A 13,636-nucleotide genomic window follows, 5' to 3' on the forward strand; every position below is an offset into this window, starting at 1 on the left:
TGGCTGCCAGGAAATCTCCTATTTGTGGTCACTCTGGCAGGAAGCGTACATGGTGCTTTGTGGAGGTGTCATGAGATCAGACACAGGGCCTCTCCTCCATTGTGGTGTGTATAATTCTTCCTCTCATTAGTGAGAGCTGTGAGACTGGAGCCAGGGGAAAGCAGAAATCCCTTCTGGTCTGGTGATTTGTGTGTCTGTAAAAGTAGATTTGAAATTGCTTAACTGAGACAATGTTGGAATTAGATGGCAAGCTCTTCTGGGCAGGGACTGAGGCTTTGTGTGTGTGTGTTTGGTGGGAGAGGGGTGTTGGTCACCCAGCACAGTGAGGCTTCAATCCTGATTGGGGCCTCAGGGAATTACTGGAATATAAATCCAGATTCTCCCTTTGTCCTCCGTGTACTAATGTTGATTAACAGTGCTCACAACACCTCTATGAGATGGGTTCTGGAGAGAATGATATAGACCTAAGTTGGAGAAGATGGGGGTTGTTGCTGTTTTATATTAGTTTATCCTGGACCTTGATGGGCTCTTTTCTTATGAGTTATTCTGTGCCCACAGCACTTGCTGAAGACCAGCTTTGACGTCGTAAAACGCTGGGTGAACGAAGCGCAGGAGGCAGCTTCCAGTGACAATATCATGGTGCAGGTAAGAAACCCTCAGGCGTATGCAGCAGATCAAAGAGCAGAGCAGGGGTTTTGGTATTCTCCAAGCTCAGTTGTACATCTCTGGGCCATAGATGAGTAAATGCATAAATAACCTAGCATGTGGTTTGTGAATCCCTTTCTTTTCTCCTTTGCTAATCTGTGCAGTATCATGCCCTCGGCTTACTCTACCATGTGCGTAAGAATGACCGTCTGGCAGTCAACAAGATGCTCAGCAAGTTCATGCGTCATGGCCTGAAGTCGCCCTTTGCCTACTGCATGATGATCCGAGTGGCCAGCAAATTGCTGGAGGAAGAGGCTGGAAGGTGAGGAAGTTGTTTTGCCACATTGGAAGACTTACAAAGTAGGATCTGAGGAATCTCCTCTTACAGGCTTGTCCTGTTACCTGGTTTTGTTTAAACCTTTAAGAAATAACATGCAACATGATGCAGCCCCTTTCCTTTTATTAATAGTTAAAACATAGCACAGAAAAGGGAGTGGGAGGTGATTCCCTGTCACTTTTATTTTGTAACTGGACAATCTGTGTGAGTCTAATCCAGGTGTTTGGTGATCTGGCACTTTGCTTCCATGTTTATGCTGTCCCCTTGTGTACGGTTCTCACACTTCATTGAAATCTTTCATTTGATTTTCCATATCCTATTGTAATTAAGTGGATAGTGTATATGTATCATTGCGCTCTGCTGGATAGCACCAGAACTGCACTGTTGATTGTCATGAGCCCTATGTGTCTAACAGCTAATGGAAATTCCCCTTTAGTTCATCAGGGAGAGGTCTATGCTTTTGGGGTAGGAGGGTCTCAGTTCTATCCCTGCAATGCAAATTAGTGCAGCATAGTGACAACCACAAAGCCTTAACTGAACACACACTGATTACAATCATATTTCTTTTTCATAAAATGCAGCTTCCAGTAGCTCTGAGTGCCATTCCTTCTCTGCCAGCCCAGTCTGTCCTACTGGTGCCTAAGGCTCCTTTTAATTTCTTGATTTTTGTCTCCTAGCCATGACAGCCCCTTGTTTGATTTCATTGAGAACTGCTTAAGAAACAAACACGAGATGGTGGTCTATGAAGCTGCTTCTGCCATTGTTAACCTGCCTAGCTGCACTGCCAAAGAGCTGGCACCTGCCGTGTCTGGTACGTCTAGTGTTATTTAAGGGTGTAACTGGGGGATTGTGGGCCTATGACAATTGCATTTGCTGACTACCCTGCGATGTAAGGCCCTTATCGGTACTCAAGCTTGTTCAGATGTCATTATTGCCTATATATGTCTTTGCTGATGCTAGAAGGTATTTCCCTGCTTTATTCAGTGTGGATTGTTCTAGGGTCAGTGTCTACAATGCAGTCTCATTTTAATTAGCAACAACAACAAAAATCCTTTTGCCTTGTGACCTGCCAGCAGCTCTGAGAGAGACCTGGATTCTGAAGCAACCAGGGGGCTCTAGCTTCCCAGCCCCATGGAGTTCAGATGCTCACTGAGGTGTTGCATTTGAGCTCTGGGGAAGGTGTGTGTAAGAGACCTCCATCTGCAATAACAATGCTCTCTGTTGGCCAACAACACATGGAATAGAATGGGATTTAAATTGTAACAAGAAAAAATGGGTTCAAGTGGCAGTCAAAATAAAGGTTCATTGGGAAGATCAACTAGGGGATGGAGATAGAAATTTCCGAATCATGGCTTGATGAGCACCTTTTAGTGATGTTAGGGAAAGGAGGGAGATGGACTCGCTCAGTGGTTTTCAATTTCAAATGGAAATGTGGTCCCCTTTGGAAATCTTAAATATAGTTCATGGACCGCATGTTGAAAACCACTGTTCTATGGTAACGACAACCTTTCGCAGATCCCTTAGGCATTGTCTATGGGCCCCCAGGTGTCTGCGGACCACTTGTTGAAAACCACTGGACTAGCTAACCTTCCATGGGTCCCTATGATTCTGAGAGTGTAAATCCAGAGAGCTTCCAATTATTCCCTGCTCACTGGTGCTCTTACAGTGAATCAGAATCTTTTGTGTGGGGTGTTTGGCACTCCTGGTTCATCGATTTCTAAATGTCTGCATTTGATGCTGTTTCAGTGTTACAGTTGTTCTGCAGCTCCCCGAAAGCAGCTCTTAGATATGCAGCTGTCCGCACCCTCAACAAGGTAAGACAGTTCTAGGAGTTTGAATAGCTTTCACCTCCCCTGGATGGTGAGGTCCAGATCCCCTCAGGTCCAGAGAAGAAAAAGGGGGCCAGGCTATGTAAAGATTTGATTTCTATCACTCTTACCCTCCTCTCTCCCTGTCCTACACATGGTTCCCAAGTATTTAGAAATTAGGAAACCAGAGTTTCTATTTCATTGCTTTCTGTGCAAAATAAGAACATCCAGGAACACATCAGAAAATCACACTGACTAGTGGTCTCTAGTGACAGCGAATCTCAGGTGTTGTGCAGTACTGCATTTCCCTCGACGCCTCCAAGTCTCTTCTTATGATGAAGCAGCTCCTTGTTAAGCGACTGGGACCAAATCCTTATACTCCTCCTCACCCTATCCCCATAGCAACTTTTGCTCTAGTGCAAGGGGTGGAGCAGCCTTTCATAGCCTTTACTTTGCTGCCTTCAATTCCCAAAGGAAGAGCTATAGCGTCTGTGTAGTGGCTGGTCTGAGCCTGGCTCCAAAGACACTGCAGAGCTGAGGTCCATGGAGAACTGAAGTTCAGACGCCCTGCAGGGACTTCTGGCTTCCTGTGTGGCAATGGATAGGGTCTGAGACTTTATAAATGGAGGGCGAGAAAATGGACACACAGCATTTAAAGGCCATGTTACCAATGCCTGTCTTTCAGCAGGGGGTATATTTCTTTGGGAGAACAAAGCTGATAACTCACCTGAGGGTAAAGTTATCTGGGATGGCCTCTTAGAACCTGTTATATTTGGTTTGGTAGACAGTCTTGAGTGCTGTGTAGGGTCTGTATAGCATTTGGTTCTGTCAGCTGGACACTTTCCATGTATTCAGTGAATTCCGTTGTTTCTCCTCACTAGGTTGCCATGAAGCACCCATCTGCTGTGACTGCCTGTAACCTGGACCTGGAGAACCTAGTGACGGATTCCAACCGCAGCATCGCTACGCTGGCTATCACCACACTGCTGAAAACTGGCAGTGAGAGCAGCATTGACCGGCTCATGAAGCAGATCTCCTCCTTCATGTCGGAAATCTCAGATGAGTTCAAGGTATGGAAGGTGTCCCCTGGTGAGAACTGTACTGGGCCTTTGTCTTTCTCTGTTTACACTTGCCTTCTGAAGTCTCGGTCAGGTTACACCACTCTTTCACTTCCAGAGACTGGACTTCAGATCTGCTGGAGACATGAGTGCAAGGGGATAATGGTATTGACCTATCCCCAAAGTATCCCACAGTCTCTATAACTTGCCACCATTCGTAGGCTCTGTTCTGGAGACTACCCATAGTAATGAAATCCGTATTCTAATGGACCCCATTACCAGCCTTCTCCAGGGACTAACTAGTGCATGGAGAGAGGAGTCCCCTCTCATCCCTATGGCGGCTTCTCCAGTGCATGCTACCCATCTTGTAGATGAAGGGAGAGCTATGGTCTCCTGGGCTTCTCAGTCCAGCTTAAAATTCATGAGGAGGGGAGAAAAAAACAAATTGAAATAAGGCAGAATTCTCCTTGTTAAATGCCCTGTTTCTAAACCCGGTCAGGTCGTGGTGGTGCAGGCTATCAGTGCCTTGTGTCAGAAGTACCCACGTAAGCATGCAGTCCTCATGAATTTCCTCTTCACTATGCTCCGGGAAGAGGTAAGGCTACTAGTCAGCTACTTTGTATTATTATTATTTATTTGTAGCACCTACAGGCCCCAGTCAGAATGAGGCCTGTAGTGTTAAGTGCTGTATAGCAAGTGCTATGTGGCAGGTGAAAAGCTTGCAGTCCCAATGTAAGCATGGCTAGTAGAAATGACAAGCTTGATATGTGACAACTGTCTGCAAAGTGACATCAAAAACTATTTATCAATGTGTTTCCGTGATCTGATTTGCAGCATGAGTGGGATTCTGGTGCTGGGCTTTATTAACTTTCAAAGCAAATGCACGTAACAGGAGATCCACTGGCAATACATGTCTGCATAACATTGAACCAGCTTCTGTTGCTGCCCATCGTATTTTGATATTAAATTCTAAGAAGCCTTGTCTTGTATCAAAAATCCATTATCAGGTGACCTAAAACTATTTTAGTTCTGCTCCCCCTGCTGTTGCAATGAGGGATCATACCTGAAGCTATTCTCTGTGTGCCTTCAGATACAGAATTTCATAAAGGCACTGTCAGAGATTTTCTGAAACCCTTTCTAAATAATCTCCTATAGCACTCAGGACTCCACATATGCCTGCTACCCAGCTGGCATTAACATTGTCAGTTATGACATCATGTTCTGCCTATTAAAACTTCCCATTTTGGATCATACCAAGACTTCTTATCTTGTACTTTGAAAATAGAATATTCCATTTTCGCAGATTCTGCCTGGGTGGCCGGTGTAATTTTGAAATATGGTTTCAGAGTTCAGACCACTCAATTTTATGGTTCTTTCATCCAATGTAGCTCCTAATATATTCAGAGCACCCAAAATTGTGCACGTAAATTATAAGAAGACATCACTCTGTTTAATCCCCCATTGTTCGAATGAACATGAGTAAGTAACATCTGAAGGTAATTTTATGTGTATTTAGTAGCCAGTTGCAGGGTATGCCAGGGGAGCTACTGATCTTTCATCTTCCCACTCTAATGTATTGTATTTGATTGGCCCTGCAGTGGTTGATTTGATACCTAATGTATTGCTTTTGTGATTCATACTTGGATGTCTGGTGTGGGAAGAGGGATTATTTCCCCCTGATATGGTTGTTTTATGTAATGTTTCTACCAGCAGAGTGGCTCAAAATGGGGGCTTTCTTAAAAGAGATGTAAACCCTTCAGCTGCAGCCCCTTCTTTAAGGCTTGCTTTTTAATTGGTGTGTTTGTAATTGTTCTCTGTTTGGAGTGAGCTGTACAGAGACCTTGAATATTAGCAGTTCCTAAGCAAGCACAGAAGTAACTCCAAAGTCCCACTGAAAAACTAAGGGTTGCGATGTGCTTCCAATTCCTGTCATGTTTATAAGAGCTTGACCCAGTATGGTTCTGTCAGTGCAATTTTTTTGAGGTGCAGAACACATATGGAGGTAGCTGAGCAGACCTGACAGAGTGGGGCAGTGTTGCTACCCAAACACAGGTTAAAAGTCAGCAGTTGCGGATCTCTCTCTTAACTAAATCCCTTCCTGGCTGGTTAACATTCCTAGTTAGAACTTCTGGCCTCCTTTGAATTTTCTCACTGGCCTTTGCCGCATAGGGTGGCTTTGAATACAAGCGAGCCATCGTGGACTGCATCATCAGCATCATTGAGGAAAACTCTGAGAGCAAAGAGACTGGCCTGTCTCACCTGTGTGAGTTCATTGAGGACTGCGAGTTCACTGTTCTGGCCACCCGTATCCTCCATCTGCTGGGGCAGGAAGGGCCCAAGACCAACAACCCTTCAAAATACATTCGCTTCATCTACAACAGGGTCGTCTTGGAGCATGAGGAGGTCCGTGCAGGTAAGGTGCAGGCCTAGAAAGATGCATGTCCTTCAAAGTTGAGTAAATTTCTGTGACTGAACTTCAAGTAAAGGGTTTCTCAGTGGGCTAATCCACTTGCTTTTTACCTTCTGTAGAATGAGTTCAAATACGATTTGGCACTCGGCTTAGTCCCTAACAACCCTTTGTCCATAGTAAGAAAACTCCAACATCCCTTAGCAGGAGTGCTGGTCTCCATGTAGAGGAATACACAGTGGGCAGGTTTTGATGTTTTGGTTGAGATGGCTGGAGGAAGATTTGCCAGCACTTTGCTGGCTCTGTGTTCTACATAAGAATGGACGCAGTGGGTCAGACCACTGGTCCATCTAGCCCAGTATCCTGTCTTCCGACAGTGGCTGGTGCCAGATGCTTCAGTGAATAGAACAGGGCAGTTTATCGAGTAATCCATCCCAGTCCCAGCTTCTAGTAGTTAGGGGCTTAGGGACACCCAGAGCATGGGGTTGCATCCCTGAGCATCCTTGGATAATCATTGATAGACCTATTCTCCATGAACTTATCTAATTCTTTTTTTAACTCTGTTATACTTTTGTCTTATACAACATCCCCTGTTTGTGCATTGTGTGACGAAGTACTTCCTTGTGTGTGTTAAACCTGCTGCATGTTAATTTCACTGGGTGACCACTGGTTCTTGTGTTACATGAAGGGGTAAATAACACTTCCCTATTCACTTTCTCCACACCGTTCATGATTTTATAGACCTCTGTCATGTCCCTCCTCAGTCATCTCTTTTACAAGCTGAACAGTCTTTTTGATCTCTCCTCAGAGTCATTTTTGTTGCCCTTCTCTATACTTTTTCCAATTCTAATGTATCTTTTTCTAGATGTATAGACCAGTACTGCACGCAGTATTCAAAGTGTGGACGTAGCATGGATTTTTATAGTGGCATTATGATATTTTCTCTCTTATGAGCCATTAGGAAAGGGATAGATAATAACATTAGCTTTTTTGACGGCTGCTACACACTGAGCAGATGTTTCCAGAGAACTATCCATGATGACTCCAAGATCTTTCCTGAGTGATAACAGCTAATTTAGATCCCATAATTTTGTATGTATAGTTGGTATTATGATTTCCAATGTGCATTACTTTGCATTTATCACCATCAAATTTCATCTGCCATTTTGTTGCCCTCACCTAGTTTTGTGAGATCCCTTTGTAACTCTTCACGGTCTGCTTTGGATTTAACTAATGTGAGTAATTTGTATTGTCTGAGTGGCAGGCTTCCTGCTGCTGATTAACTTTAAAAAAAAATTTGCTGTTAGTTTTGTCTTTTGGCTCTAAAACTGTTGCATTAAAGTAAGATCACAAAACAGAGGGAACTTCCAGTTGCTAACTTTGCCAGCTGATCCTGTTTTCCTGCTGTTGCTACAGGTGCAGTAAGTGCTCTGGCTAAATTTGGAGCCCAGAACGAGGATGTGTTACCCAGCATCTTAGTGTTACTGAAGAGGTGAGCTACATAATCTGCCCTCTGTCCCAGCAGACATTTCAGAGATTCTTCCTAAGAACTTTAAATGTTTGGCACACCTGGGATTTTCTTGACATATTGGAGCTCCTGACCCACTTGGTAGAATATAATGAGACCTCTGGACTTGCACAGTCTTTTGGGTGCAGAGTCCTTGTCAGGGTTCCCTCCCCACTCTGAACTCTGGGGTACAGATGTGGGGACCCTCATGAAAGACCCCCTAATCTTATATTCCACCAGTTTAGGTTAAAAACTTCCCCAAGGCACAAATTCCTTTCCTTGTCCTTGGACGGTATTGCTGCCACCACCAAGTGATTTAAACAAACATTCAGGGAGGGGCCACTTGGAGCCTTATCTCCCCCAAAATATCCCCCAAGCCCCTTCACCCCCTTTCCTGGGGAAGCTTGAGAATAATATACCAACCAATAGGTTAACAAGGTGAGCACAGACCAGACCCTTGGGTTTTTAGGACACTTAAAAGAATAACTTTATAATAAAGAAAAAAGTAAAAGAAGCACCTCTGTAAAATCAGGATAGAAGGTAATTTTACAGAGTAATAAAAAGATTTAAAACACCGAGAATTCTCCTCTAGGCTCAACTTCAAAGTTACAAAACAGGAATAAACCTCCCTCTTAGCATAGGGAAAATTCACAAGCTAAAACAAAAGATAATCTAACGCATTTCCTTGCTATTACTTACAATTTCTGTAATTTTAGATGCATCATTTCAGTAGGAACTGGATTACCTGCTTGGTCTCTCTCTTTGTCCCAAGAGAGAACAAACAAAACCTCCCCCCGAGATTTGAAAGTATCTTCTTTTCTTATTGGTCCTTTTGGTCAGGTGCCAACCAGGTTATTTGAGCTTCTTAACCCCTAACAGGGAAAGGAGGGATTTGATGCTACCCTTAGCTGTATGTTTATGACAGTCCTAGAGCCACTATTGGGTACACCTCTACCTCAATATAATGCTGTCCTCGGGAGCCAAAAAATCTTACCGCATTATAGGTGAAACCGCGTTATATCGAACTTACTTTGAGCCACCGGAGTGCGCAGCCCCGCCCCTCCGGAGCACTGCTTTACCACGTTATATCCGAATTCCTGTTATATCGGGTCACGTTCTATCGGGGTAGAGGTGTATATAGAACACTGCCTCCCATGACAGATTCTAATATTGCTGGTTTCAGAGTGGTAGCCGTGTTAGTCTGTATCAGCAAAAAGAACGAGGAGGCCTTGTGGCACTTTAGAAACTAACAAATTTATTTGAGCATAAGCTTCCGTGGGCTGTTTTAGCCCATGAAAGCTTATGCTCAAATAAAGTTGTTAGTCTCTAAATTGCCACAAGTACTCCTCATTCAAATTCAGTAGAGTAGATCTGGGGTTTCGTGAGCTAAAGCCCACTTCATCGGATACATGCAGTGGAGAATACAGTAGGAAGATATATATACACACACACATACACACAGAGAACATGAAAAAATGGGTATTGCCATACTAACTATAACGAGAATAATCAATTAAGATGGGCTATTATCAGCAGGAGGAAAAAAAACTTTTGTAGTGATAATCAGGATGGCCCATTTCCAACAGTTGACAAGAAGGTGTGAGTAACTGTAGGGGGAAAAATTAGCATGGGGAAATAGTTTTTACTTTGAGAGTGGATGGGTCATTACTCAGTCTTTATTCAAGCCTAATTTAATGGTGTCCAGTTTGCAAATTAATTCCAATTCTGCAGTTTCTCATTGAAGTCTGTTTTTGAAGTTTTTTTGCCCAGAATGGCTGTCAGAAGGAGGCAAACTATTGATTTATTTATTGCCGTATTAGTATGATCACCAGTGCCACAACTCACCCTATTCTACAACGCATATTTTCAGTTTCTTTAGGCCACCACCAAGATAGATCAGTCATCTGCATACATTCACAATGTTCACAGATGGGTTTTGTCTTGCCTTCAGGTGTGTGATGGATGATGATAATGAAGTGAGAGACAGAGCCACGTTCTACCTAAATGTTCTGGAGCAGAAGCAGAAAGCTCTCAATGCTGGCTACATCCTGAATGGTAATGTGGAGGCTTTTCAGAATAAAGCTGCATTTTTTTTACCCAATGTCCCTAGGGAACAGACTGGTTCCTTGAACATTCTTCAGACTGTCATAAATATGTCAATTGGCCTGTAATTGCATGAATGGTAAGGGCAGGTAAAGACATTTGGTAGGTTACCTCTTGATGTGAAGGACACATGCATTTCTGCTATCCTTTCCAAATCTGCTCATATGTATGCAGTAGCGTGGCTGACTTCTCAGGCTGCAGTGCAGTGATGGCTGTGCATCAGAAACCCAGATTCAGGCCCTGAGGAATGTGGTTACAATTGTCAAATGCATTCCAGATGTTTGCAGCTTACAGGTTTGCTCTGGGGATGATAATCATTTGCATAAATGTCCTCACAGTATTTTCAGAAATACTGGATTCAGTGTGTCCAATGCATGAACACTGGGTACATATGCTTTCTACTACACTAGCTGTCAAGGTTTCCTCCCCCACTCTGAACTTTAGGGTACAGATGGGACCTGCATGGACCCTTCTAAGCTTAATTACTAGCTTAGATCTGGTAACACTGCCACCAACCAGAAATCAGTGTCTGGCACGCTTTCTGTCCCCCCAAAACCTTCCCTGGGGAGCACAGATCCAAACCCCTTGGATCTTAAAACAAGGAGAAATTAACCATCCCCCCTCACCAATCCCTGGTGAGTTCAGACCCAATCCCCTTGGATCTTAAAACAAGGAGAAATTAATCAGGTTCTTAAAAAAGAAAGCTTTTTAATTAAAGGAAGAGAAGGTAAAAATTATCTCTGTAAAATCAGGATGGAGAATGCTTACAGGGTACTTAGATTCATATAGCCCAGAGGAAAGCCCCTCTAGCCTCAGGTTCAAAGTTACAGCAAACAGAGGTAAAAATCCTTCCAGCAAAAAGAAACATTTACAGGTTGAGAAAACAAACATAAGACTAACATGCCTTGCCTGTGCTACTTACAAGTTTGAAACATGAAAGACTGATTCATAAAGATTTGGAGAGCCTGGATTGATGTCTGGTCCCTCTCAGTCCCGAGAACGAACAACCCCCAAAACAAAGAGCACAAAACAAAGACTTCCCTCCACCAAGATTTGAAAGTATCTTGTCCCCTTATTGGTCCTCTGGTCAGGTGTCAGCTAGGTTACCTGAGCTTCTTAACCCTTTACAGGTAAAAGAGACATTAACCCTTAACTATCTGTTTATGACACTAGCCAATTAAGAAGAGCAGAGATGGAGATTTTAGTTGGACTCTGACTCAGTGGCTCACAGAGTTGATGTTTGCTGTGTCTTCAGTGATCTCCCTTCTTTCCTCAGGCTTGACAGTGTCCATCCCTGGCCTGGAGAGGGCGCTGCATCAGTATACTCTGGAACCCTCTGAGAAACCCTTTGACCTGAAATCTGTTCCTTTAGCAACTGCTCCCATCACAGAACAAAGAACAGGTACCCATGGAATAACAGGGGGCACGCCTCTCCAGTATTAAAGCTGATTGCTTTCAACATCCCCTCAGGAGATGGACTGGATGGGACCTCATGGGCTTCTTTATCTCCAGCTTGTGTGATGCTATGAATTGTTAGGATCCATCTTGTTTGAATTTTGGGGTGTTTATTTTCTGTAAAGTCCGTGCTGGTAAATTCAGTTGCTCCCAGATTAGGATTCTGTTGTAATCTTCCTGTTTATAATAGTAATTGCTCATAATCCTCACTGAAGCTACTTGCATGGTGTCAAGTATCAGAGGGGTAGCCGTGTTAGTCTGGTTCTGTAGAAGCAGCAAAGAATCCTGTGGCACCTTATAGACTAACAGACGTTTTGCAGCATGAGCTTTCGTGGGTGAATACCCACTTCTTCGGATGTATTCACCCACGAAAGCTCATGCTGCAAAACGTCTGTTAGTCTATAAGGTGCCACAGGATTCTTTGCTGCTTCTACTGAAGCTACTGTTGTTCCAAAGCTATTTTGGAAGTAAAGGTGTGGATTTTGAGTACAATAGGATGCATTACTTGGGGTGAGAGTAATGGAGTTTGTAGCAAGACAAAAAATGGGCTTCCTTCATATTCTGAAGGAGTCCCTGTCAAGATGTTTTATGTATGTGAGCTAGTGAGCTTCTCAATTAATTTCTCTGTCCCTGCAGAAAGTATTCCTATCACTGTGGTCAAACAGCCAGAGAAAGTGGCAGCAACAAGGCAAGAAATATTCCAAGGTAAGCAGAATGTGGGGCATCTCTCATTAACCCTGTGTAGGTAGAAGAGGTGCGGATGTAGCGGTCATGTGATTTGTTGGGCCTGCCTAAATCCTGTAGTCTTTCACCATCTGAGTTGACCCTCATGAAAGGGAAATAGACCGTTGTGCTTCAAGCCAACTTCTAACTAGTGAAGTAATGGTTAGGGGATCTTCTCGTGGGGGCAGGTTATCTCACAAGTGCCCACAGCAGTGTTTCTTGCCTATCTGCTGAAGTTTCTGATACTAGCCACTGATAGAATATGGGGACTAGATGCACCACTAGACATAACCAATATGGCAATTCCTATGTTCCTTATCTGGAGGGGATTCCAAACTTGAAGGGCCAACAATGCTTTTGATTTTGCAGGTTATAAATGCAGCAGGAATGGTGAATGTGTGCACTCAATAACCGATCAATACCAGGCCCAGGAGATTGGCTGATCTAAGCCCCTAATTCCTGTATGTGTGTGGTGTTTCGCTTTCTTTCATGTCCCCCCTGCTCATGCACACCCTGGGACCAGGTTTGGAGCCCTTCACTGCTCCTGTCAGTGTGGTCACCCTCACCCTGAATCTATCCCTGTGCACAGTGTTGGATCAGTGATTTATTACAGAGATGAGCAGGAGTTAATTGAGCTTTGAAATCTCTCTCTGTTCTGGGCACTTTCACTCATATGATATTTGGGGCCCAGCTCTACCTTCAGGGCATACTCGTGTCTGGCTCCTGCTTAGGTGAATGGCTGGCATGTCCAAAGAAAGAATTTGGTGCTAGATTTTAATGTCCTAATTAATGTATTTAGTTGCTGGTAGCTCTTTGCTAAAACACTTTCAGATGACTTAACAAGTGCTTCTTAGAGCCTCTGAATGAGACCTGCTACCTGATACATGCGAGTTCTGAAAAAGAAACGTTTCTTTCTGTTAACTCTGTTTTAGAGCAACTGGCAGCTATCCCAGAGTTCCAAGGGCTGGGCCCACTCTTCAAGTCCTCTCCAGAGCCTGTGGCTCTTACAGAATCTGAGACTGAGTATGTGATCCGTTGCACCAAGCACACATTTGCCAACCACATGGTGTTCCAGGTGCGTAGGCTGCTGCTACAGGGTTGTAAAAATAATCTCCTAATTGTTAATCACCCACTGGGCTGTTTCTTCCCAGTGGTGTGTCTTATGTAGTTCACAATATGTAACAGAGGTGAATGGTATTGAGACCGCTTCTTCCATACTCTGGGCCCAAGTAATTTGAATTTAACCTAAGCATGTGTGCATATTGTACATCTAAAGCATGTACACAGTCACTAGGTGGTGCTGTTCTCATTCATAGTGTATATGTGAGCAGCGGAGGGCTACTTTGTTTATGGGGTAGGACGGAAAGGTTCCTCAACCAGAGGCCTCAGAGTCAGGGTCAAGAAAGGGTGAAGCTTCCTTAATTTGACAGTGTGAGAAGGTTACGATAGAAAGACAGGCCAAGAGGAGAGAAGACTTATACTCATTTAAGCCATGAATAATATATATACTCCCTCTGTATTGCTTGGCTATGCCCCCAGCATGCTCCTGCTATGTCTAAGAGACATTCTTTATGATGCATGTGCAACTTTTCA

The 13,636-nt window shown here is 43.8% G+C and overlaps 1 protein-coding gene across 1 annotated transcript in view; it reads left to right on the plus strand.

Annotated features, from left to right (window-relative positions):
- COPG1 (COPI coat complex subunit gamma 1) overlaps window positions 1–13,636 on the plus strand; it is a 29,884-nt gene that overhangs the window by 7,906 nt on the left and 8,342 nt on the right. Inside the window, exons 8-19 of the mRNA XM_039481790.1 lie at window positions 559–645; window positions 810–967; window positions 1,660–1,793; window positions 2,729–2,796; window positions 3,672–3,860; window positions 4,348–4,443; window positions 6,018–6,261; window positions 7,672–7,747; window positions 9,714–9,817; window positions 11,142–11,267; window positions 11,957–12,025; window positions 12,976–13,118. Of these exons, the coding sequence (XP_039337724.1) occupies window positions 559–645; window positions 810–967; window positions 1,660–1,793; window positions 2,729–2,796; window positions 3,672–3,860; window positions 4,348–4,443; window positions 6,018–6,261; window positions 7,672–7,747; window positions 9,714–9,817; window positions 11,142–11,267; window positions 11,957–12,025; window positions 12,976–13,118 (1,494 nt within the window). The remainder of the gene's footprint in view (window positions 1–558; window positions 646–809; window positions 968–1,659; window positions 1,794–2,728; window positions 2,797–3,671; window positions 3,861–4,347; window positions 4,444–6,017; window positions 6,262–7,671; window positions 7,748–9,713; window positions 9,818–11,141; window positions 11,268–11,956; window positions 12,026–12,975; window positions 13,119–13,636) is intronic.

The sequence above is a fragment of the Mauremys reevesii genome, linkage group 7, assembly GCF_016161935.1.
Source record: "Mauremys reevesii isolate NIE-2019 linkage group 7, ASM1616193v1, whole genome shotgun sequence".
In the NCBI taxonomy this organism is placed as follows: Eukaryota; Metazoa; Chordata; order Testudines; family Geoemydidae; genus Mauremys; species Mauremys reevesii.